Consider the following 27,229-nt stretch of genomic DNA (forward strand, 5'->3'; position numbering starts at 1 on the left):
AGATACACTCCGCTATGAACAGGAACATAAATAGGTACTATGTATTATATGAAAAGGGGTAATGTCTTATTTATTGCACTGTACATAATTTAACTGAAAATGCAAATCTTCACCGTTTATAACTTTTATTATCCGCACCAAGCATCTAGCAAAGACATCTGTAATAAATCTCTCTACATCTGAGATGCACTTCGCTATGTACAGGTACATAAATATGTGCTATGTATTATATGAAAAGGGATAATGTATTGTTATTTATTGCACTGTACATAATTTCACTGAAAATGCAAATCTTCACTGTATATAACCATTATTAATGTAATCCGTGTATTGTTCCCCACCCTTTGACGTATCACAACTAATAGGAACATAGGCGATAATGAGGTGGCGAGTGATGACATTTCCTTAGAGTGAGTTATGCCCTGCTAGACGCTTGATTATTGGGAAAACGCCGTTCACAGGTCTGGCGGTGTCATTCCATTAAATATAGGCTTAACTAACCACCGTATATGCATATGTCAGCGAACAGTTACTGCTAACACGGGCTTTTTTCCTCCCGATATATTCACGAATACTGAATCGGCAATGCCGCCTCACGACCTTTTTGTAATATACAGGCTCCAATTTACACATAATTGAAGCGCTAACAAAACCGACAGCAACCGCGAACACGGGTTACTCTCATTCCCGTTTCACTAACGATGGCAGAATCAACCACGCCACCCCGCGTTGGTTGTTTGGAACATATCATTTCAAATTTATAGATAATTGAAGAGCTAACCTCGCATTCAATTACCATATTTACACTACCAAGTGGACAGCAGCCATGAACACGGGTCTTCCATCCACATGTTACTAACTTCGGTAGATTCAGACACGTCACCCGCGTTGGTTGCTTAGCAACCTCCCGAGCGACAGGAATGCAGAAGCGTCCTCGCGCACGTCAAACTGGATTTAACCAGTGCTTTCCCTGACGGGCTGCATAGCAGATCCCAGCGCTACAGCGGCAGTAAGTAATTGTATGCCACGATCCATAAAGAAAAGGTGAGCCAATTGTATGTAGAAGGGATCTCGCTAACTTAATTACCCTGTGGCTAATGTTGGGTTGGTTCCTAAAACGCCATTATTCTTTTTCCCAGCAGAACCCATGTTGATCAATTGTTGAGACTTGAATCACACAGCCTCTATACTAATTGAATTTAGGTGAGTTTTATCCTGAACAGCACTGATCAGGACTATGATATGGTAGCTTAATGAATGGGAGAGTAATCACTGTGCCCATTTCTCACCCAGCCTGACTTTGTGAAGGAGACACCGGGCTCCTGCTAGGATAACATCCCCATCATTGAAAGTGACCCCAATGGTACCCCATGAGCCCTCCTGTGCTTGTTTAGGTGAGTCCTTACCCCTAGGTGCGCCACACCAGCATTTGGGCACCACACAGTTGAACACAAACCTGACCACCATTTTAATCTTAACAGGCTTTCAAATTTCTGTCCAAGTCCCGATGAATGTCCACACAGACACCCCAACAGTGCAGACCCTGGGTTGAAACGTCGACAATCTGAACCGTGGACCAGTTGAGATACCCTGCGATGAGACTTATTAATTCAGTCCGCAGAGTGTTTTGAAATATTGTGTTCTCTGGCCACCGCCCCCACCACTCTTTCCCCAATCACCTTTGTATTTATTTATAAATATTACACAGTCACCACAGCACTGTGCACCAAATGTCACCTTAGTCACATATTACTTGTCACGATGTATATATTCTTTGACAGCCTTGCAAATGTAAATTTGGGTATTTTTATGAATGAAGCAATTTATATAAGCTCTTAAATACCCTATATGGTTTGTGTGTGTATTACATATCATTTTCCATTGTATGTGTAGTCTTGAGTAGTCAGAGTACCTCAAGAAATATTTCGCACCCGGCAGAACCAATTATTGAATTAGAACAGTTAGCAGTGCAACATATTGACAATAAAATAATATATAATTATGATAGGGAATGGTGAGTACAACATTAGACTTGGAATGATAACAGGCTTACCTTATTGGAAAAGATGCCCATGTACCGCCTTAAACCCGGCTGTATCAGTACGGTGCACAAATCCAGACAATACTGCTGGGTGAAGGTGTGCTTGCTCTTACAGATTTCAGCAGAGCATATATCTTTGATGGGCACCCTTGCAAGCAAAGCCGCTGTTGTATAAACTGCTCTTTAGAAACTGCTCTCGTAGAGTGCACTTTAGTTTTTTGACTTAAAGGTCTGTCGCCTTAGAATGACAGTACTGAATGGCTGTGAAAAAGAAATTTTGTTATGGTGGCTTTGGACACTGTTCTACCTTTGTTATTGTTGCCATAGGGTATAAAAAGTTGATCAGTAGTACGAATATGCTTAGTGTGATGTACGTAAAATTTTAAACATCTCTTGACATCAAGAGTATGAAGATTTGTTTCCGCTGGCGTTAGAGGACTGGGAATGAAAGTCTTTAGCATAACCAGTTGATTTAGATGAAAATCGGTGATAGTCTAGAGTATGAACTTGGGATTAGTCCGAAGAATTACCATGTTGTCCTTGTACTGTAAGAAAGGCTCCTTACTAGTGAATGCTTGGAGTTCGATTACTCTCCTAGCGGAAGTGAGATCTAAAACTAGTGCCACTTTCCAAGTAAGGAACTTCATTTCAGCCCTATGGATAGGTTCAAAGGGACTTTTGAGGAGTTGGGATAGTACGGTATTAAGCGGCCATACAGGTGGTAGTGACTTCATTGGAGGGTATGCTCTGCAGAGTTCTTTAAAGATTAATCTGCAAGACCACAAGGAAGGAGATCCCAAAGTTTGTCTGCACCTGGAAATAGCAGTGAGATGCATTTTAAGAGAGGAATGAGCTAGACCGGATTCAGCTAGACATAGTAAATATGGCAACACTTGTTTGGACTGAGACGTGATCGGATGAATGTTCGATTTCTCGCGCCAAAGACAAAATAGTTTACATTTGAAGCAATATGCTTTGTTGGTAGGCTCAGCATTGGCTTTCACAAGAATACTCCCACAATCTTCTGGAATGGCTAGGTGCTGAAGCTCATGGTGCTCGGAGCAAGGCTTATAGAAGCAGAGAAATCAGGTCTGGATGAAGAACCTGCTGGTTGCTCATCGACAAGAAGTTTACCTGGGGCTTGAGTTGAATGTGGCTGTCCCTCGACAACATGAGTAGCGCCGTAAACCAATGTTGTCTGGGCCATCATGGAATGAAGAGTATTAACCGGCATGGATCCCTTTTCATTTTCCTCAGAACACTGGGAATAAGTGGGATCAGGGGGAAAGCACAAGCATAAAGTCCAGACCATTGCATCAAATGGGCATTCCTCCAGAACCCCTTTTGAGGGTACCTGTTGGCGTAAAACTTGTTCTTTTGAACTGCAAAAAAGATCCAGTTTGGGCTGGCCCCATCACTTAAATATGGCATCCAGGACCGGTTCGTTCAGTTTACATTCCTAACAATTTGGGGACAATTTGTTCAAGGTATCTGCTAATGGGTTGTGCACTCCTTGGATCTTGCACTTCCCTCTTTCTTGATGTAATGCATGCTCATTGTGTAGTCTGTTCTTATTAACACTGAGGACCACAGAATCTTTTGCAAGCCAGAGAGATTGCTCGGAGCTCGATAAAGTTGATATGCATTTTGGACTGCTCTGGAGTCCACCTGCCCTTAATTAGTAGAACTTGCAGGTGAGCTCCCCACCCTTCTAGAGAAGTATCTGCTGTAATGAAGTATTCCAAAAGAGGGGAAAGGAATGTCAATCCTGTAGAGAGATTGCTGGAGATAGTCCACCAGGGAAGGGCTGCTTTCATCACAGGTGTGAGCTGGATGATGTCGTCGAATTATCCTTCCACCTGGAGTCTAGTTCCTCTTGGAGGGGTCGCATTTTGAGATGAGCCTGAGGTACTAAGAAAATGGTTGAAGACATGCTGAGGAGAGATTTGATCAGGTGAACTGAATCACACTTTCTTTTTGAAAGAGAGCGGGCCAGAACGTTAAGTTTCTGTTGCCGGTCTGTGGACAAGAATTCCTTATCGAGCATAGTGTCTACAGTTGCTCCGAGAAAAGTTATTCTCGTTTAAAGCAAAAGGAGAGATTTCAAAGTGACTGAATTGCAGGGTTTGAAAAAGGTTAAGGCACGTGGAAGTATCCCTCAACACCTGCTGGAAGGATGGAGCCTCTACCAGCCATTCATAGAGGTAGGGGAAAACTTGAAGGTCTTTTTGCTTCAGGTGGGGGAAGATATTTTGCAAATATCTTTGGAGCAGATCAGAGACCAAAGGGGAGCACATTGAACTGGTCATGAGTACCCGCTCCTGTGAATCTGAGGAATTTGTGATGGCTGGGACGGATGAGAACATGGAAATAGGCATCTAAGAGATCGGGCTGGTTAGGAAATCTCCATGGTTGAGAAGGTGGAGAATTTCCTGTAGGGAAATCATACGGAAAGATTGCTTTTTCAGGTACTTGAGTTTTGGGAGATCGAGAATAGAGCACCACTCCCCTGGTTTCTTTCTCACTAGGAAAAAAACTGGAGTAAAATCCCATCCTTTTTTAGGAATGTGGAACTTGCTCGGTGGCCCCTTTTGCCAACATGGCTAGAACCTCCTTGCAAAAGAGATGAAGGTGAGATGGGAGGAATTTTGTTGGTGGAATTTGAGGTAGGACCTGAGAACTCCAGGGTATGGCCATGCACGAGGAGATCCAGGACCCAACTGTCCATAGTGATTTTGCTCCAGTGATGCAGGTATTGGGATACTGTGGTACCCGTCGAGAGATGAGAAGGGGGTGTAGCCGGCACCACAAGGTTGTCACTGCTTCCTAGCAGTATCCCTAGCAGAAGCAGTCTGTCTTCTTCGTTGCTGCTTAGCATTGGCTGCTGACGGGCTGTGCTTGAGAGGGTTAATGCTGTTGGTAAACAGCCCGGAAGGACTGCTGGCAGGACTGAGGTTGCTATTTTTGGTATCCTCCACGATAGGTGAAAGAGCTGCAGCCATGCGCTCCGCGAAGCACAAGTTACTTACTTGTGTAACGATATATCTGTAAGAGACATTAGTTAGTGATAGATTCCTTACCTTAGACTATCCTCAGGCGTCAGGCTGGATCCGGAAATGTTTTCTGCTTGGCAGAACCTCTGCGCGCCAGTAGGTGGCGTCCTGCGGCTCCGCGTCCGTCACTGGCGTCATAGGCGCCGAGATGACGCCACAGGGAGTACTTAGGCGCCACCCATGCGCGCTGACGTCAGTTCTGTACACAACTATTTCGCGCCGAAACGCAGAGCCATGCAAGATACTGATAATTGGTGCATAAAACTAGGGCCCTAAAAGGGGAGGACCTTAACCCTAGTAATCAGTTCGCAGAACGGGGAGGATGGGCGGGGCGGTAAGGAATCTATCACTAACTAATGTCTCTTACAGATATATATCGTTACACAAGTAAGTAACTTGTGCATCTGAAAGAGACACGTTAGTGATAGATTCCTTACCTAAGAATAGATACCCCAGCAATACCAACCCCAGTGGAGGGTCTGCGAACAGAATTACACCAGAAAGTCACAGAGAACAGAACAGCCAAAGAAGCCATCTCTCCGGACAGGACTGTGAAGGCAGTAGTGCTTGGTAAACGTGTGCAGCGTGGCCCACGTAGCTGCCTGACAAATGTCCAGCAAGGGGACACCACGACCCAAGGCAGTAGTGGCTTAAGTTGCCCTGGTCGAATGGGCACGCAGCTCCACAGGACGCTCTTTCTTGGCCAAGGAGTAACATGCTTTGATGCGACCTAGCCAAGAGATGGTTCGTTTGTGCACCGCCCGACCTTTTTTGGCGCCCACGTAGCCAACAAAGAGCTGATCATCCACCCGGAACTGCTGTGTACGTTGCAGATAGAATGCGAGCGCATGTTTTGGTTCCAGACGGTGGAGCTTCTCCTTTTCCCTTGAAGGATGCGGAGGCAGAAAGAAGGTGGGAAAATTGATGGTCAGCCCGATGTGGACAGGCGTGACAACCTTTGGCAAAAAAGAAGGACGGGTCCTGAGAACCACCTTGTCCGGATAACAGAAAGGAAAGGAGGTTCGGAAGAAAGAGACTGGAGCTCACTCACTCTTCTGGCGGAGGTGATAGCTACCAGGAAAGCCATCTTGAGAGTAAGAAGATGTAAGGGACAGTTATGAAGGGGCTCAAAGGGAGCGCACATCAGAAAAGTTTAGACAAGATTCAAGTTTCACTGAGGCATTATGAAGGGTATGGGTGGAAACGCATGCGTAATGCCTTTAAGAAAACAGTTAACAACCGGGGACTTAAAAAGAGCAAGCTGATCTGGAAGCCGTAAAAAGGCGGAGATGGCCGAAAGATAACATTTGATAGTGCCCAGAGCAGAGCCCTGCTGGGATAGAGAAAGAACAGAGAAACTCAGAAAGCGGGGCAGAAAGTCCTGGAGGTCCAAGATAGGGCGTAGGCCCCCTTGTCCTTCTTGGGGACCAGGAAGTACTGGGAATAACGACCACTTCCTACTTCCTGACTGGGAATGCACTTGATGGCCCCCTTGGCCAAGAGGGCCGTGACTTCCTGAATGAGAAGAGCCAAATGATCCCCTGATATGCGGTGGTACCGAGGTGGCATGGCCGGAGGGAAGGACAGAAAGGGGAGCGAGTAACCATGACAGATTATCTGCAGCATCCACTTGCGGAGGTGGTGACGTACCGTGCCACCCACTTGCGTGGGGTGCTCCCTGAAGATCGGATTAGGAAGGCTTAGAGGCGGAAGCAGCGGGGGTGGAGGTGGACTGACCCGCTCGCTGGTTACCAGACCGGCCCCTGCAGAAGCCGCGGCCACGCTGGGGCTGGTTCTGCACAGGCTTAGCGGAGGAACGTGCTTGGGTGCTCTTACCCTGGCCACGAAAGGAACGAAACCCAGACGTGGCAGGTGCCTTTTGGAAAGACCCAAAGACTTGGCCGTGGCACACAAGTCCTTAAAGCGCTCCAGGGCATTGTCCGCCTTGTCGCCAAATAGACGGGAAACATCAAAGGGCATGTCCATGAGCGAGCTCTGGACATCCGGTGAGAACCCAGTGGAACGCAACCAGGAGTGGGGGACACCGTCGTGGAAATCGCCCTGTCCAACGAATCACCGGTGTCCAAACCATACCGGATGGCAAACTTTGCAGCCTTCTTGCCCTCCGCAATCGCTTGGGAAAGGACAGTCTGGACCTCCTCAGAGCACTGAGGCAGAACTTCTGCCACCGAATCCCACACTGCGTGGGAGTAAAGGTCCAATAAGCAGGCGGTATTAACCGATCTTAACCCCAAACTGGCTGAGGAGAAAAACCTCTTGCCATATTGGTCCAGCCTCTTAGAGGCCTGAATGACCAGGCTTTCAGGCGTGGGGTGAGTGGTCAAGAAGGTGGGATTCACTAGGCGCCGGACAATTACACCTAGCGACGTGTTCTTATCCACCGGTGCCCCCAAGGCCGGCCGCAACCAGGGCCTCATTGAAAGGGAGCAGCGGCTCCAACAACGTGGGCGCCGTCTGGAGCACCTCTGTAAGGAGGTTGGTCTTAAGGGCCACCTTATGGAGGTCGAGATGGAGAGCCTCCGCAGCGCGGCGCAGCACCATAGTATAGGAAGCGCCTTCCTCCATATTAGACGGAGGCGAGGCAAACTCCGGGTCAGAAGACACATCAAGTTCACCCGCATCTTGAAGGTCATCCTTCCAATCCTGCTCGGAGTCACACTGCCATGCAAGGGGGTCCTCGGAGCTGTCCCAGTCCTCGTCTGGCTCCGGGGTAGAAGGAGCCGGCCATGGCGGCAGGGCCGGAGTCGGAGAGGGGGTCAGCGGCGCCAGGAGCAGCGCCAGCCAGGGCCGCACCGGAACCGCATCCCAACATGGTGCGGCACCTGTGGTGGAGCCAAGGGTGGCACTGGGGCCGGAGCCAAGGGCTGCGCAGGGGCCGTAGTCAAGGACTGCGCCGGGGCTGGTGCCAGCGGTGCTGCACCTTGTGGCACCTGAGCCGGAGCCGAGGGCGCTGGATCCGGTGGCTCCAGGGCTGGCGCCAGAGGTGGTGCCGCTGGGCCAACAGGATCTGGGCAAGGGACCGCAGGGCCTGTAGGAGACCACAGGAGCCCGAGGCCTAAACAGGCAGTCCATGGCAGCAAAAAACTCTTGCACCTGTTCGGGAGTCGCCGACGGACCCTGGTAGGCCGTGGGACTCCCAGGCTCCGGAGGAGCCGCAGGGGCGGAGCCCCTGTCCCCCACGTCCGTCTCCGGGGAGCGACGGGGGGTCGTTGGAAAGCGCCTCCCAACTTTTTTTGATGGCGTTGCTTACTGGAATTTGAAGGTGAAGACTTAAGAGTCCGAGGAGCGACGGTTCCGGTTCCGCGAACGGCCCCTAGACCCAGAGCGGTGGTGAGAGGAGTGCCAGACCTCCAGCAACATCCGGTGCCGCTCCCTAATGCCTTCGGGGCCATGGCACGGCAGTCCCGATAATCCCAGGAGTCATTGTCATGCTCCAAGCAGTAGAGGCAGACATCATGGTAGTCGTCGACGGTGGTACTTGCTCAGAAGCTGTGGTCTTAGTCGACATCACTGTCATCGACGAGGTAGTCTTCTTCAATGTGGATACAGTTGACGAAGACGAGCTGGATGTCGATGGAAAAAGCGTTGACAGACTCCCAGTCGACGTCAAAAGTTTTCTTTTAGGTGCATCGACAATGGTTTAGACTACGTTTCAGTGAACTTTGTCTTTTTTTAAACCGGTTCAGAGGAGGATCTAGGTTTTAATGGAAGGGCTGTAGATGGCTCAGATTTAGAGTCTGAGAAAGCCCATTTTAGTTTTTCCTTATGAGAGGAGCATTGAGATCTATGATGGGTCTTTTCTTACTTCTCTGAGGGGACTTATGAGATCTTTAAGTTTTTATAACCAGAATAAAAGTCTTCCTTCACTCAGGAAGACTCCCTCACACACAACGTGGGGTGAAAATCTAGGGGAAGATGCCTCTGTTAGAAGTGTTTTAAAGGGTGCTGTCGCCTGATTGGTCATTATTCAACTTTAGACCGTTTTTAAAACGGACATAGATAGGCTATTAAACTGAACCGTGCATTCCTTTATAGCCTATTATATTAATACATTCTGCTTACTATAGACCATGGGACTCCCACTTTGAAAACAGGAATGATTCAAGCCTGTGAATCTATTAAAGATACCCCAATACTGGAGAAAAGTATATAGAACACAGTGCCACTTATCCAGGAAAGAAGGACTTTTAAGCACAGAAGAATTTTACATATGGAGAGGTTAAAAATGCTGAAGGCGGCACGTTTAAAGCACAGGATTACTTGATAGACCAAAGAGATACGCCTTTGTACTTCTAAAGTGGTATTCTGTTGGTGCTTAATGTTTAATATGAATGTATTTGAGCAACAAGTAAAAACAGAATAAGTACAATCAACTCTCCTCAGCAGCTGGGTATGAATGGGATATAAACAAGTGAACATAAACAAACATGCAGACTGGAAAAGAAAATATATACATACCTAAAGATGTAAATCAAACGTTTCTTTCCCACACTTGTATGAAAAACAAAATTGCTTTAAAGACATCTCTGGTACTGTGACTTGGCACTTTTTACAAAGAGTTAAAAAAAAGGTACTCTTGGCACATCTACTCACCAGGCATTGGGGGCACACCAGGAGGCGGTCCCTGATTGTGCGGTACTGGCATTCTCATGTTGGGAGGGGCTGGCAAAGGAGGCAAAAGCATACCAGGAGGAGGTAATCCAGGTGGTGGGGGAAAAGGAATAATGCTTGGTAAAGCCACATCATCTACAACTAAAGGGTCATTTCCATGATCGAACTGGCAAAGATCCCCACGTACGCAAAATCCCATCTCTGTAAATTAAAAGAGAATATTGATTAGCTCTCCTTCTGCATAATTATTAAGATGCAGGTGTAACAAAAGACAAATGCAGCTCCAAGCAGGCCTGACCCAAACACCATGTTATTACTATAGAATTCCATCTAGAACCCAATAGACTGAGCTACATTGTTTTAATGTCCCAGAGAGTTGGGGGACGTTTTTGAAGGCAAGCAAACCATGTAGCTAATTCTGAACTTAAATGAGAAGGAGAATGTGCCCTGTATGAGACATTTAGATATTTCAGTGGTGGTGTTCAATAAATATAAAAAAAAGGTACTTACCTGTACCATCAGGTTTGGAATCTCGAATGAAATGTTGGCTACAGGGCTATTAAAACAAGCATTTAACTTGTTTGAATCCCACAAGCTCATCATTTGCTAAATGTCTCATATGGTAAAATGACTCACAACCTCTCTCCTGTGTTGCAATTCATTCAGTAGCAAAACTGTAAAGGGAAAATATCTAAGTCTCAAAGAAGGGGTAAGTAGGTATACAGGTATGCATTTATGTAGCATTCCTATAGGGCTCATCTAACCAATAGGCAGCAGAGCTCTGAGCAAAGACATTTATAAAGTCAATGAGTAAGAGAAGAGGTAGTTGGCTTGTGGACTGCTAATGTACGAGTTACTTACCTTCGGTAATGATGTATATGGTAGAGACGTTGTCTAGCCGCAGATTCCTTAACTTAGAATTATCCCCAAGCGTCAGACTGGATCCGCAATTGTTTTTGCAGCAGCACCTCTGGGCGTTAGGGACAGCGCCACATGACCCCACCCTGATGTCGTCCACGGACATGACATCAGCGAGGTCATACAAGTTCCTCCCAGCAGGCTGACGTCAGTTTTCTTCGGAGAAACTTTTCCGCAGCACAACGCGGAGCCACAGACAAAACTGTGAAAGTATCGGAACGTGTGCGAAGGAGGAAAAAATCCATAAAACAAAGAAATCGGATGGTGCATAACACCATTATGAAGGACAGTATTAGACACCCTCTACTTACAAACCAGGAAGTAAAGGCAAAGCATTGCTCTGAGAAACAACCCTGCAAAGGGAAGCGTAGACCCTCCTCAGAGGCTGAGTAACAAGGGAAGAATATCTTGACAGACAAAGGTATACTTATTAAAATGCAGAACTGTGCAGATCCACAAGGGCGGAGCACAGGAGAACACCAATGTAGTACGAGAAGGCAGTACAAGAACGGCGGCACTTCTCCTATAGTAATGGAAGGCCGAAGTACAGCTCACCAGATCCCAAAGAAGACAACTGTAGAGGAGACAAGAGGTCCAGTTGATGGAAGAGACGGGAGATGGGAAAGCAACAGGAGAAGAAGAAGCCTCTACCGGTGAAGACGAAGCAAAAAGCACCGCTCTACAAGAAGAGAAGTCACCTGGAGGGAGGCGCTGCATATACCAATTCTTAAAATGGTTGCACCAACTGGATGAAGACTAGTGCCAACTGAAAGGAGGCAAAGTGGAGAAGCTCACCTGGCAAGGACCTCGCAGAACGGGAAGGATGGGTGGGCGTTAAGGAACCTGCGGCTAGACAACGTCTCTACCAGATACATCATTACCGAAGGTAACTCGTACATCTGATAGAGACATCTAGCCGCAGATTCCTTAAGTTAGAATAGATACCACAACCATAACTCAAGGGGGAGGTGGGTCAGCGATAGAACAATAGAAAGTGCCCTAAAGCACTGAGCCAGCCACAAAGTAACAGACTATGGGGAAAGCTGTGGCAGAGCAGCCAGTTATCAACCCAAGCAGCTCGGAGACCAAAAAACAACAGGAGGCAAGGTATCATAACACTGAATGAATGGCGCTAGACACAACCCGTGTGAGCATAAGATGTAGAAACGTCAGTAAGCCATATCCCAGAACTGAAGAGAGTGTTCAGAGTGAACAACTACTCCCAGAGCTCAATGGTGCACTAGGTTGACACCAACGAAAGCCAGAGGACAAGATGGAGGAACATAACTAGAGCCTACAAGGGGAGCCCTCGTAAGGGAACATAAGACACACCAAGTGCACACTTAGCCACATTAAGGCAACGGGGGCAGATAGCACCATGCTGAAGCACACAGAGGTGGACCACAATGAGAACATGCACATAGCAGACAGCTACGTAGACAACAAGGCAAGGTAGCTAAGAAGAGTACGGGACTGCCAAACAAGGCTGTTTGAAGGTCAAAGGGAGAACGCACTCACAGAAGGCAGAGACGCAGGGCGTACACCTGGGATGACCTTCATCAGAGGAGCTGTCCAGCAGGCACACCAGACACCGATGTGGTGACACGCAAAGGAAAAAGACACATCCCAAGGGCGTGGCCTCTGGGGCACCGAAGGCGCCTATAGGAACCATGAAGAAGAACACGCATTGCTGTTGAGAACAACATCAGATCTTCAGACCACCACCTCCGACCCAGAGGGGAAATGCACTCCTACAGAAGAGAGGGATTCTGCAATACATGACAGACTAGATCCCCAAGAAAAGAGAATCCAGAAGCGGAGGTCCACCACAGGGTTAGCGGAACCCTAGGAACCCCTGTTGCCGAAGAGGCAGGAAAGGGCACCGAATAGCACTATAAACGTGCTAAGAAAAACCCTGCAGTGCAGAACGATGGCAAGCTTGAGTACAGGGCACCAAACTACCCTACCTGGACTACAAAGGCCTATTAAACAAAGAGGCTGCTAGTAAAGTAACTGTAGTTTCAGGCAGCACAGAAGGTTTGGTTGCTGTTTGAGGGGTAAATGTCAAGTGCACTAGAGGTTAGGCCTTTAGGTAGGGGAAGGCAAAAAAGTTGCAACAAGAAAACCCAGGTCTGTTTTGCACATTTCACATTATCACCAGAGAAAGGACATCCAAAAGGTTACATTTTTGTGCCTTTTTAAAATCACAGGAGTCATTCAAAAGACTCTACCACTAGAGGAATCCATCCAATAGAGAGAAAATCAGATGACTTTATCTTGCTTGAAAATAACATATTTCCAGTTTTATGACACATTTGACAAGTAGGCAATATGTCTTTGTCATGCCTATTCCTCACAATTACTTTGAGCTCACAAGTTTTTCAAGGCCTACATGCATATTTTCTACCATTAAGAGGCAGAACAGTCATCACAAAGAGGAAAAATGTACGATACACAGTAAGCATAGAAGAAAATCCTTTCTACTGGTCATGCTACCCCAATGATCGGTCATGAGGGAGGCCAAAAAGGTTGAAATTGGGAGAGGGAAACCTAAGTAAAATGAGCTCCCCCGAACCAGGCTGTCTTCTGCAGTAGAAGTAAACAAATGGGAGCTCTGAGGCTGTAATACTATGCGTCTTCAATTTTGCTATGGAAATTGCCCATCAGAAATGACCTCAGTTTGAAAGAAATTATTATCGGACTGTCGGACTCAAACAATGAGGTAGCTGTGCTGCTAGCACCAGTACCTTAAATTCCATGGTTTTAACGCACAAGTTACTACTTGTGTAACGATATATCTGTAGGAGACATTAGTTAGTGATATATATTCCTTACCTTAGAATATCCCCAGGCGTCAGACTGGATCCGGAAACTTTGGCGTAGCAATACCCCTGCGAGTCGGTAGGCGTCGACCGCGGCTCCGCGTCCGTCGTCAGCGCCGGAATGACGTCGCCAGGGTACTTAGACGCTGCCCTCGCGCGCTGACGTTAGTTCTTATACACAGCTTTTCCGCGCCAGAAACGCAGAGCCATGATAGAACCAACACTGGTGCCATGAAACTCGGGCCCTGAAAGGGGATGACCTTAACCCTAGATATCGGTTCGCAGAACGGGGAGGATGGGTGGGTCGGTAAGAAATCTATCACTAACTAATGTCTCTTACAGATATATCGTTACACAAATGGAATGTGAGGGAACATGTGTGTGATGCCCTTCAAAAACCTATTTACAATTGGGGACTTGAATTAAGATGGCTGATCAGGTAGCCTTAAGAAGGCGGAAAGGGCAGAAAGGTAGCCCTTGATAGTGCCCAGAGCAGAGCCCTGCTGGGCAAGAGACAGAATGAAGAGGAGAACCTCAGAAAGGGGGGCAGAGAGTGGATCCACAGCCTTTGCTGTGCACCATGCCACAAATCTGTTCCACCTGCAGGCGTATACAGACTTTGTGGAGGGACGACTGGCTTCCAGAATGACATTACAGACTTCAGGAGGAAAGTCAAATCGCCTCAACTGTCGCCGCTCAATCTCCAAGCTTGTAGGTGGAGACTGGACAGGTTCGGGTGGAGGTCCGTCCCCTGCTGCTGCGACAGAAGGTCCTCCTGAAGAGGCAGACGAATCGGGGGATTGACAGACATGCTGAGTAGCTCTGGATACCAATATCTTCGTGCCCAGTCCGGAGCCACAAGGATAACCTGGGCCCAGTCGCGCCTGATGTTCTTCAGCACTCTGGGCAGAAGTGGTATAGGCGGAAAGGCGTACAATAGACCGCAACTCCACTCGCGACGAAAAGCGTCTCCGAGCGAGTGCCGCCTTGGAAATTCCAACGCGCAGAACTAATGACATTGCGCGTTCTCTTCTGTGGCAAATAGATCTAACCAAGGCTCTCCCCACTGCTGTAAGAGACCTTACGCCACGTCAGAGTTCAGACGCCATTCGTGATCCATCATGCACCGACGGCTGAGTTTGTCCGCCCTGGAGTTCAGAGAACATGCCAGGTGTTGAACCACCAGGGACACGCCCTGATGTTCCAGCCACTGCCAGAGGCGCAGAGCCTCCTGGCATAGGGTCCACGATCCCACCCGCCCTGTTTGTTGCAGTACCACATGGCGGTTGTGTTGTCCGTGAACACCTGCACTACACTCCCCCGGACAGAGGGGAGGAATGCCTTCAGTGCAAGACGGATCACCCGCAGTTCCAGAAGGTTGATGTGGAGCTGGGACTCCGCAGAAGACCAGAGGCCTCTGATCTCCGCCTCTCCCATGTGGCCCCCCCAGCCCTGGAGGGACGCGTACGTCACAACTACGTGCTCCGGTTGGGGTAGGGAGAGGGATCTGCCGCTGACCCAATCGCAGTCCGTGAGCCACCACTGCAACTGTCTTGAAGTGCCCTCCGAGATCAAGACATGGTCGGACAAGTTGCCCTGATGCTGGGCCCACTGAAACTTCAGGTCCCACTGCAGACCCCGCATCCGCCACCGGGCGTGATGCACCAGAAGGATGTAGGAGGCCATCAGTCCCAGTAGCCGCAGCGTCAACCTGACCGAGACTCGGGATAAAGGCTGAAAGATAAGAATCAGAGCCTGAATATCCCGAACCCGCTGTTCGGGAGGGTAAACCCGAAACTGCGCCGAGTCTAGAACCGCTCCGATGAAGAGGAGCTTCTGAGAGGGACAAAGGTGTGACTTCGGCACATTGATGGAGAACCCCAGCAGGTGCAGGAGGTCGGCCGTAGTCTGGAGGTGGCTGACGACTGTCTGGGGCGAGCCCCCCTTTAACAACCAGTCGTCGAGGTAGGGGAAGACTGAAACTCCTAACCTGCGCAGATGAGCTGCGACCACCGCCATCACTTTCGTCAACACCCGCAGGGCGCTGGTAAGGCCGAAGGGGAGCACGGTAAACTGAAAGTGCTCGTGGCCTACCGTGAACCGCAGGTAACGCCGGTGGGCCGGCAGGACGCGGATGTGAAAATAAGCGTCATGCAAGTCCAACGCAACCATCCAGTCTCCGGGGTCTAGGGCAGCTAAGACCTGAGCCAATGTCAGCATCTTGAACTTCTCCTTCCGGAGGAAGCCGTTGACGTTCCGTAGGTCCAAGATAGGGCGTAGGGCCCCTTTGCCCTTCTTGGGTACCAGAAAGTAGTGGGAGTAACAACCACACCTTACTTCTGGCCCAGGGACGCGCTCGATGGCCCCCTTGGCCAAGAGGGCCGTAACTTCCTCTTGCAGAAGTTGTAAGTGATCCCCCGACACGCGGTGGTATTGCGGTGGCATGGCTGGAGGGGTCGCCTCGAAGGGGAGGGAGTAGCCCCTTCGGGCGATTTGCAGCACCGACATGTCCGACGTGACAGAGCGCAAGATGAAGTGGTGATGGCAAACCCTGCCCCCCACTGGCGTCACATGGGCCGGAAAGCACGGACTAGGAGGGTTTTGAGGCGGATGCTGCAGGGGGAGGTGTGAACTGGCCTCGCCGTTGTCCCCGACCGCCGCCACGGCGGTTTCCACAGCCGCCACCGCGCTGTGTATTAGTCTGCGTTGCGTGGCTGGCAGCACATGTGGGGCGCCCCTTCCGTGGCCACGAAAGGAGCGAAAGGCACCCGTTTGCTGGCGTGGGGCCGCGAGGCCCAAGGACTTGGCCGTAGCCCTGGAGTCCTTAAAACGCTCAAGCGCATGGTCTGCCTTGTCGCCAAAGTGGAGACGGCCATCAAACGGCATGGCCTGGACATCAGCCGGAAAGTTGGCGGTCCTCAACCAGGCGTGGCGTCGAACCGCCACCATCGTTGCCATCGCTCTGCCTAGTGAGTCAGTTGTATCCAGCCCACACCGGATGGAATAGCGTGCCGCATCTCGACCCTCCGCAAGGGCTTGGGCGAGTTTAGTCCGGGCCTCCTCCGGACATTGTGGCAGCACGTCTGCGACCGTGTCCCACAGAGTGTGGGTGTAGCAGCCCAAGAGGCAAGCAGTATTGACCGACCGCAGTCCCAAACTCAGGGACGAGAACACCTTCTTACCGAATTGTTCGTACCTCTTGGATTCCCGATCGGGCGGAGCCGTTGGGAATACAGTCTGGGAAGTAGAGACCTGGATAACCAGGCTCTCGGAGGTGGGGTGGGTGGACAAAAAGCAAGGGTCGCCCGGTGCCGGGCGGTAGCGTCTGGCCACGTTCCTATCTACAGGCTGACCTGTAGGGGGCTTGGACCAAGTGTCCAAAAGAACGTCACACAAGGCCTCATTAAACGGCAGCAGAGGCTCAGTCGAGCTTGCCTGTGGTTTAAGGACCTCAGTGAGGAGGTTAATCCTCACGGCCGTGACGGGGAGCTCTAGGCCCAATGCCTTGGCCGCCCGCGTCAATACTACACTGTAGGCAGCCCCCTCCTCCGTAGCCACAGTTGGAGGGGACACAAAACCAGTGTCTGGCGAAGTGTCCAGTCCAATGGCATCCCCAAGCTCATATGTCCAGTCCTGTTGAGACTGGCACTCCTGTGCCAGAGGGTCCACAGACCCCTCCCAATCTCCCTCGTCACCCATCACCTGAAATTCAGGTTCAACGGATGGGGCCGGTTCGTGGAAGTAAAAGTCTACATACGATGTTCGGCGCCGGAACCGAATCAAGGGTAGGATTGGGGACGGCGTCGCCCGTAGGCGGCGCCAGGGGGCGACACCCTAGGGGCCGGCGTCGGTAAGGTCATTAGGTCGACCGGCGACGGCCCGGATCCGGAACCGGATCCAGTTGGGGCCTGCGGCGCCGGGACCGAAGTCGCCGGCTGTGCCGGGGCCGAAGCACCCGACGGCGTCAGAGCCGAAGCACCCGACCCGTTAGGCCCCCCAGCCGGGACCGCTGGGCCCGAAGGCGCCACAGAGCCCGGCGGAGGATGAAGAGACCTCATGGCCATGAGGTAACGCTCGACCTCCTCTGGCGTCGCATCGTGGCCAGGGACCGGAAGGTATGGGGCAGGGTTGCGACACCCGTGACTCCGACGGAGCCGCGTGGGTGATGTCACCCGAACCCCCGGTCGCATCACGTGAGCGTCGGGGTGGGTCAGAAGGACGATGGCGCCGTTCCGATCTCTCATGCTTACCTGAGGACCTTGATCCCGAAGACCGATGCCGACTCTCGGAACTAAGAGGGCTCCGACCCCGCGACCGGTCCCTCGACCTACTGTGGGACCGGGACCTTGAACGGCGCGGGGCCGACTGCCGGAGCTCAAGCCGCTTGCGGGACCGCTCCCGCCTAGCCTTGGACGTCAGGGCCCGGCAGTCGGAGCAGGTTCGGTCGTCGTGGGCGAGGCCCAGACACTGAAGACACCGGCGGTGGGGGTCGGTAACCGACATCGGTCGGTTGCACTTGGAGCAGGGTTTGAACCCATGCATCCCTACCAGCACCGTACGAGTTGAGCGACTAGAGAAAAACAGATCAAAAGATCAAAAATTTTTAGTAAAAAAGTGACTAAGGGGTAGAGCTTCTCCGGATCTGCGCTAGCTGGCGCGGAAAAAAGAACTGACGTCAGCGCGCGAGGGCGGCATCTAAGTACTCAGGCGACGTCATTCCGGCGCTAACGACGGACGCGGAGCCGCGGACGACGCCTACGGTCGCGCAGGGGTATTGCTACGCAAAAGTTTCCGGATCCAGTCTGACGCCTGGGGATATTTTAAGGTAAGGAATCTAGCACTAACGTGTCTCTTTCAGATGTGTACAGCATTAAATAAAAATCACTGCCAGCCTGACAATAGGGAATCAATTAAAACACATTCATCTCTGAAGGCTCCAATGCTGGAGAACTTACAGAAACACAACCCAGTCCAAGATTCAGTGCCTCTGACTCTTTGAGACGCTAGATCATAAAGCAGTTCACCACTGTCCAGATTACATTCCAGATCACACAAAGTGCTGACAAAATGGCTTGCTATGTAATTCCTTTTCCTAGCTTGGCTGAAGCAACGCATGTTCTCAAAACAGTAGGAAGACAAGAGCATATGCAGGCTTACCATCATAATCTCTGCATCTTTGCTTTGGGATCAGTGGGTTTCTGCTAAATGAATTCCCAGCACCATGGTTATTGTAGTAATTAGACCAGCTCTCCTTTGTGTTCTCAGTATGGTGAGCTGGAGCAACCACTGTGACCGCGCTAGGTAATGCTTGCCCACTAGAAGAATACTGATCAGAGGGCTTGCTAGATGGCATGGAAACAGGATTATAGGTACTCTCCAACTCATTCCTTTCGGACTCAAACTTCGTTCTCTCACGGTGCTCTCCTAGAAATGTGAACAAATTAACTTTGTTAATATAAATGGCAGCGTATTGCATAAGTCTAAACAGGGCATGTAGTAAATCAAGACATAGAAAAAGGAATCAAAACTTGACATTTGAAATGTTGTAATTGAAGTGTCATAAGACTTCTATATAATAATGGCACACAAAACTAGAAATGAAGTAGTGTCAGTTCAAATATTTTTTCCTAGTACGCCGCCAACAATTAATAAGGAAAAATATGACATCTCAACTGGATTTCCTATAAAAAATAAATATATCTGCAAAATCTCTTCACTCAAATATCATGCAAGGTGTATTAGAACAGCTGTAGCTCCATTCAACATGCTCAAGTAAAAACCGACGGCAAACACTGCAATACACTTGTGAATACATCAGTTTTTTCTAGCTGTGGTCCCTCGACTATGCTACTCCACGGACTGGCATCAGAATGCCTTAATGAAGCTTGTGTTGGGTCTCCAAGCACAATTTAAATATTTTCATTAGACCAAGTAAACAAACAATATATGTGGTGCCTATAAACCATAGCATCCTAATCTGCAATGCAAAATATCAGTAATTTAGCTCAATTCTCTTCACTTAGCACAGAGAAAAATAGACTGCTGTACGGTAATATAAAATAAGATGGAACAAAAGCGGCGCAGATTTTCAAAATCACCAATGATAAAAAAGAGCAGAAAAGAAAATGTGAATATAATTGTATTTTCTTTCATTATTCAAAATGATAGAAGAAAACTTTGTTTTTCGATCTTAGTTAAGAAACTATAAAATATTACTGCCATCAAACCAGACCTACTGTTAAGACTCATGTATTGATAGTATAGTTTAAAAAAAAAAAGGCAACTTAGATGTCTAAAATTCCATCTGATTTACGGTAATTACGCAACAACTGGAGTTTTCCTCACAAAAAGACTTAGGGCACAATTTACAAGCATTAGCAAAGCTAAATGTTACGAGGTTAAAGGAGAGTAGTGCTAGGTAGTGACACAGAGTCGTGAAGTGCCAGAATTGGGTGGAGTGGAGTTAAGTGGAGAGTCATGGAGTGGTGTGGAGTGGTGCGGAGTGGTGTGGAGCGGTGCAGAGTGGTGCAGTGCAGAGTGCTGTGGAGGACGTATAATGTCGTGGAGTGTAATGGAGGAAGTATAATGTCGTAGAGTGGAAGGGTATGGAGGTGGCATAGTGTTGTGGGGTGGTGTAGAACTGAGTGGAGTGATGTAAGGGGTATTACGTAGGGTATTACGTAGAGTGGAGTAGAATGTTGCAGCGTGGTGTAGAGTGGAGTTGACTGACCGAGTGGAGTAGTGTAGGAGAGTGGAATAGTGTAGGAGTGTGGAAGGGCATGTTGTGGAGAGGAGTGGAGCAGACTAGAGTAGTGTATTGTTAAATAAGAGTGGAATAAAATAGCATGGAGGGGCTCAGAGGGAGTTGCCTGGAGTGTTGTGGAGTAGTGTTGTACAGTGGTACAGAGTGTTGTGGCATAGAATAGACTTTAAAGGTGTAGAGCATCACGGAGTATAGTGGCGTAGAGTGGCCTATAAAGAACAGAGGTGAGGAGTAGATTGGCATACAGGTCATTGCATTAGTTCTGATCAAAGGGGTGAAGACTGCACTGACGCAAAATGCAGTGGTGTAGAGTGGACTGCAGCAGTGTAGAGTTCAATGGCACAGAGTGCAGGGGTGCAGAGTAAATTGGCACACCGTGGCCTAGCATGAAGTGGCAGAGAGTACTGCAGACTATACATAGTGTCATCTTACGCAGATAATAATCTCCTGTATATACGGGACCCGGTGTCCAATCTGTCCCCATTGTTCGAGGAGGTGGTAAGATACGTGAGCTCTCAAGCCTCAAAATTAATTGGACTAAGTGAACTATTTTCCCATTATCCTTAGCCATGTAGCCTAAGGAATTAGATTACCCTCCAACATGGACGACTGAGCCTGTGCGTTACTTAGGTGCGATGGTTCATACAGACTCTGAGTTGGTTCTCAGTGAGAACTATGGAAGAGCAATAGCTAAATTAGAAGAGGATGTGGGGCGCTGGATTCGACTACCCTGGTCTCTCTTGGGACGCATATCCCTAATTAAGATGGTGGTGCTCCCAAGATTTTTATTTCTATTTGTGAATGTTCCGATGGTACTCCCTGTGCACATATTTAAGGTCATTCGCTCTTTATTGGTTAAGTTAGCTTGGGCCGGGAAGCACTCGCGTGTCAAGTGGGACAACCTTACACTACCCTACTCCATGGGAGGCCTGGGGGCCCCGGATTTAGAATTATATTACTGTGCGGCGCTAAGCTCACATGCCTACCACTGGATATGCGAGCAAGCTGACGTCCCACACTTACCGATCAAAAGGGTTGTGGCGATGCCCTCTCCTCTCCCATTATTGTTTCATGCCCCTTCCAGGAGTGCGGGTATTTTAGACTCTGGGAATTCTACCACCCATGCATGGCAACATTTGTTAAAAAGACAGGCGGGTGCTGTCCTGTACTCCCCCTTAACTCCGGTGTAGTGGTGCCACTGGCTGCCGATATGCCAAGAAAGAGAGGTGATCCGCGCACTGGCGTCAATTAACATTACTAAAATTGGAGATCTATTCTCTGAAGGCACAGCTCGAAGGTGGCCTGAGATTGAGGTGGAGGGTCATGATCACACACCGCCCATGCGGTTTCACTTTCATAGAGTGAGGCATGCCCCCCATGAGATGCTTGGGGAGGATATGATGGAGCTGCCTGAGATCGCCTCCTTCTCTTTTCCTTCTGCGTACGGATTCACCCAGTAAGGTGGTTTCGAGTATTTATAAAATATCGCAGGACTACTGCAGGAACCACTTCACTAAAGCTAGATTGGAATGGAAAAATGATCTTGGCGTAGCTCTCGATGACATTACCTGGCGATATAGCTGTGAGGTCAAGCAACAGGTCTCCTTGAATGGGAGGCACCGCCTCATACACTTTAAGTTCTTGAATAGAGCTTATTATACACCCAATAGGTTACACCGATATGGCCCCTGTGACACTGCAGAATGTGAGCGGTGTCGAGTTAGTCCTGCTGGTTTTTTACATATTGCCTGGAAGTGCCCAGTGGTTGCTAGATACTGGAGACTAACCTTCAGTGCACTGAGTGATATCGCAGGGTTGCAGGGTTGCACAAAGTGATTGTGGAAGGATGCATAATAAACATGGGATTATTGCTCGCATAACGCAGGGTGGCGATGCGATGGGCTCGAGGGCCAGCACATACGGTTGGACACTAGTCAAAAGATATGGTTTACTGCAACACACAATCGGAGTTATACAGTGAGTTGCTACCTCCACAGAATTGCCCTAAAAGCTTTTGGGGCCTGTACCAGCGTTAATTAGATGGAAAAGAGGCAGATGTGCCTGAGGGGAATGACCCAACTTGATTGTGTTGTCTGGGTTAAATTTCTTACATCATGGATTATACTGTAGATTACCCTGTCATTTACTGCATGTGTTGATATTCCGATCTCACTTGGATCTGCCCGCAGCTGTTTAAACTTTGTATTTTGTAGCTGTATTTTTGCGCGTCCTATATATTTCTGACTGCACTAATGTAGCTTCATACAATATCCTGAGAAAATGCTGTGCATTCTATTTACGACTGCAATGTATGCTTAGTACTGGGTAGACCCCCCCCCAGAATATTCCGGCATAGATTTGATAATTTTGCAGCACAAAAATTGAAATTTAGCAGCACAAAAATGAAATTTTGCGGTATTATTGCGGCACTTTATTTTTCTTGTAATCATTCCTTTGCAGCCCTAAATCAAAGGAATCTGTTTTAGCATAGTATTCCACTTTGAAATAGGCATGTTTAAAGTTTCTGCAGCTCTAAGAATGCACCGCTCCAATCTACTAACCTCTTGGGAGGGGCAGTATTTCTCCCTGGTATGCTCTAGCACCCATGTATGCACCCTACCGGGGCACCACTTTCACTACTCCCTGGTTTCAGCCACACGGCTCCCTTCACGCTCTAGTTTGTCACACAGCCCCAATTTGCTCCCTGGGTGCAGTCATGCAGCTCCCTTTGCTCCCTGGGTGCAGTCGCACAGCCCCGCTTTGCTCCCTGGGTGCAGTCACACAGCCCTGCCTCGCTTCCTTTTATTACTGCTGGTGCACTTTGGAACAGTGCTTTAAATGGGCCGGTACTGTCCGGTGCGGAGTACCGGCACTTTTTTATTTTGAGAGAGAGTACCGGCACTTCTCAAGAGAAATGCAATACCTTTAATTAGAGAGTACCGGCACTTCTCAGAAATAAGCCGGAAATAAACTTCTATTTTTCCATTTCAAGCACTACTTTTAAATGGAAAAAAGTCAGAATCAGACATTTTTGCAGTGTTTTTCTTTTTGGGATCAATTTCACAAGGGAACAAATAAACGAAAGAGGGGATGAAAAGCGTTTCTGAAGTCACGGTTTTCAGTATGAGAGGAGGAGCTGCTAGACAAAGAGAGGGAATAAGAGGGAGGAAGAAAGAAAGGGGGGCAGGTGAACCGGCAGAGCAGAAATGGACACGGTCATTGTATTCTCTGGGCAAAAAGGAAAAGAACAAGCATTTGCAATGCAATAGGTCTCGCATTAGGAAAGTTTGAGCCATTGGTATTGTGAATTACATTTTTTTTATTTATGTGTTGGTTGTGAAAATAGCTATAGTAATAGCTAAAGTAATAGCTTTGTCATTTACAATGCCAATAGTTTTAACTTTCACAAATGTGACACCTATAGCATTTGTAACATTAAGTGGACCAGCAGCTGTCTAAGAACGACTTTATTCTGTGACAGACAGCTGTGCCCACAAATGAACAGTGAGGCATTAACCGCCCTATGTCAAGTCAGTCGAATATAAGTGCAGGAATGCCTACCTTTACAACGCGGTTTTTACAACGCATACCATTACAACGCATAATGCTTTTAGGCGCTGGATAATGAATAGTTTAATTTACTATTCCAACTCCAGTCCCCATGGATAGTAGGGAAGGTTATTGGATAGTAAATTAACCTATTCCCTATCCTAGAGCGCCCCCCAGAGCAATGCGTTGTAATAGTTTGCGTTGTAAAAGTTGCGTTGTAATGGTAGGTCGTTGTAAAAGTTTCGTTGTAAAGGTTGTTTACCCCTTCCAGGTAGCATTTAATCCTATTGATTGGGATGGTGCACGGGGTTAAAAGCATACAGACAGCCATCTATCTCAGCACGGATCCTTGCCACCCCTGAAGCCAGACACAGAGACTCACGGGAAAGCCCAAACACACTCAAGTGTAACCAGAGGTATGTCATGGTTCAGGATATCACCCATTCACACACTCAGCTATAAAGACTTTAAAAGAACAATCATCGGCATAGCCCTACAGGTATTGCCTATACAATATCTATTGGCTTTATTATTTTTGTGCCATGTTGTAATGCAGTGTGGTTGAAAGTAAAAAATGTTACTAAAGTTAATCTCTGCAATCCAGAAATATATGTGCAAATTTGGCTCGTCTTATCATTTTAACCCAGATAAATTTTTGTTATAGTTCACATGTGCACTTTATGTCCACCAGAAATAGTGGTGCAGTGTTGCAATGGTGCAATCAATGTATTGAAGAAATGCCGCTGGCCGCGCGACGCGAAGGGGAGCTAAGCGAGACAGCATCTTAGTCCCACATTCCGCGTGACAAACGGTGCTGCCAGCTCGTGACCGCCCCCTTTCATGCTCGCCCTATGGGCGCGGGCCAGCAGGGGTGAGGGGCGGCCCTTAAGGGGTTTAAGTTGAGCGCGGCAGCGAGGCTCGGCCTTTCCTGCCGTCGCGTTCCTGGTTGCTCTGCGCTGTTGGTTGCTCTGCGCTGTTGTGGCCGTCCTGCGCCTGCCTGCCTCGCGGGTCTTGCATCGGGCTTTTTTCCCTCGACGGGTTTGCGGTGAGTGCTGGGTTCAGGGTCTGCTTGCGACGTTGGTGTGCGGTGGAGATTGCCCTAAAAGAGGCGGGCTGAACACCCAGGTGTAGACACTGGCGTTCGGGGCATTTCACCCGAAGCCGCGTTTCGAAGCGCTTGTGGATCGCTTGAGGTTTATAGTGCGAGGTGGGCATACTCCGGTTGACGTGTCTGATTGGCCGGGAACGCGATTGTCGCTTTTAGGTTGGCCTCGCTGATGGAAGGCATTGGCAGTTTCTTGATTCTTGTTTGGCACGGGAACTGATGGAACGCAATTTTCTCGTTGTGCCAGCAAGCCTCCATTGGTCGGTGATGTTTATTGTCAGAGGGGTCGGGACGGGTGCACGATTCCTTCGCAGCGGTGTTTTCTACCCAGCGCAGCGCACTTGGGGAGCGGGCGCCGGCAGAGCGGGGGTCAGGACCGTCAGCAGCGTAGAGATTGGTGTGGATTACCAATGTTAGGAGGGATTATCCAGCGGGGTTGGGAGCGTCAGCCGTGTTAAACTCGGGTTGGGTTTATCAACGTTAGGAGGGATTATCCAGTTCAGGGATACAGAGCGGGTATCCAAAAAACGTACCCAGGTGAACCAAGTTTAAACGCCGTCGGCAATAGGACCTTATATAGCACGGCTCTACCCGAAAGGGGTCAGAGCCACTCGCAATACGATTAAAACTGATACATGAGAGCATTGAAAGTAAGCCGAATGCAAGGGAAACGTTACTGTATCCATAAAACGTACCCGGGTAAACTAAGTTAAACGCTGTCAGCAAAGGCACCTTATACAGCACGGCTCTACCATAAAGGGGTCAGAGCCACTCGCAATACGATTAAAACTGAGACATGAGAGCATTAAAAGTGAGCCGAATGCAAGGGAAACGTTACTGTAAATAAGGCACAGATTCTGTAGAACAGCGAGCTGTGGCTCGCCGTGATTCCAAGGGATCAAACTGATACATGAGAGCATTAAAAGTGAGCCGAATTCAAGGGAAAGGTTGCTGGAAAGGAGGCTCAGATTCTGCAAAACTGAGCGCGGTGGCTCGCTCTCATTACACATGGTGACCGTGGGGAAGAAACGTACAGCTAGTAATGCACCCAGGCAAGTGAGCACTAAGGTTACGTGAGTGGCTTCAGTTAAGGGAGCTCCATGACAAAGTCGGAGCTCCGTGCACAGAGAGGTGGCACAGCGAGATAATGGACAGGCCGCGAGGCCGTGCTTGGTTGGGGCCGGATCCCGCCGCCATTGCTAGCCACGTGTTGGCCATAGCCGGCCGCCATGGCCGGCCACCATATCCGGCCGCCATTGCCGGCCACGCGTACATGGTGCGGCATGTTTAGTGCGTGAGTAAGAGCAAGACCGATAGATATACTGCATTATTAGTGCATACTAAAAATGTACACATGCAGTAATTCAGAGGTATGGGTCGAATTGAAAACGGAGCAGCAGCTCCTAACACTTCGCAGATAAAGCGGGCAACTACAGCTACCATAACTGCACAAATATGTATATATTCCAAATAAAGCTCCCGTCACTTCCGAAGTTGCCAGGGCGCTTTACCGATCAAAAGCGCTCCCTCACCCAAATGAGAAGACAGTGAGGATGTTCTAGCAGGGGATTATACGATACGGGTTTTAAATTGAATAATTTAATGCAGGTATAGAGCGCGAGCATCACAGGTTTTATATTAATTTATTAAATGCGGGTTCACAGTGCGAATACATCACTCGTAGGTGCCAGGGCGCTTGTAATGCGAAATGACGTTATGCAAGGCAAGTTATAGAGCGCGAACATCACTCGAAGGTGCCGGGGCGCTTTACCGATCGTAAGCGCTCCTTCACTCAAATAAGGAGACAGTGAGGATGTTCTAACGGGATATAATTACGATACAGGTTTTAAATTAAAACTATTTAATGCAAGTTATAGAGCGCAAACATCACGGGTTTTATAACTGGCACGATCTTGAGTGGGCTGAGAAAGACATAAACGAGCCAGTGTTTGCATGTAGACACACAATGGCGGGGGGATTCGGTTGGCGCCTTAATCACTCGGGCTGGTCTTTTTTAAATGAGCAAGGTTAGGTTGGGGCTGTTGCAAATGATAAGTTACGGATTGGTTGCCGTGGGAGTTACAAGGAAGTTACGTCCTTTGATCTCGTTGTGGGGGCGGCGCTGTTGGTGGGGGAGCCCAGGGCAGCAGATATGGTGGGCGGTCGGAGCATGATGCTGCGCTGTGGTTGGCGTTGGTGGAATATTTGCGGCATAGTGCTTGTTTGATTTACACTGCTGTAGAGAATGAATGACGCATTGTATACCTTCTTGATTCGCTCCGAATATCGGGCTTTCATTCGGCGGAATTCGTGCTACAGGCTGCGAACACATTTCATTATTGTCTA

General features: G+C 48.8%; 1 protein-coding gene across 4 annotated transcripts in view; it reads right to left on the reverse strand.

Moving 5' to 3' along the window:
* Positions 1 to 27,229, reverse strand: part of RBM27 (RNA binding motif protein 27) — an 870,586-nt gene that overhangs the window by 520,324 nt on the left and 323,033 nt on the right. For all 4 annotated transcript variants that reach the window (XM_078653046.1, XM_078653045.1, XM_078653044.1 and 1 more), the window contains 2 exons: positions 18,624 to 18,890; positions 9,709 to 9,927 (listed from right to left, as the gene is read on the reverse strand). In XM_078653046.1, the coding sequence (XP_078509172.1) occupies positions 9,709 to 9,927; positions 18,624 to 18,890 (486 nt within the window). The remainder of the gene's footprint in view (positions 1 to 9,708; positions 9,928 to 18,623; positions 18,891 to 27,229) is intronic.

The sequence above is a fragment of the Lissotriton helveticus genome, chromosome 7 (assembly GCF_964261635.1).
Source record: "Lissotriton helveticus chromosome 7, aLisHel1.1, whole genome shotgun sequence".
NCBI classification, from domain to species: Eukaryota; Metazoa; Chordata; class Amphibia; order Caudata; family Salamandridae; genus Lissotriton; species Lissotriton helveticus.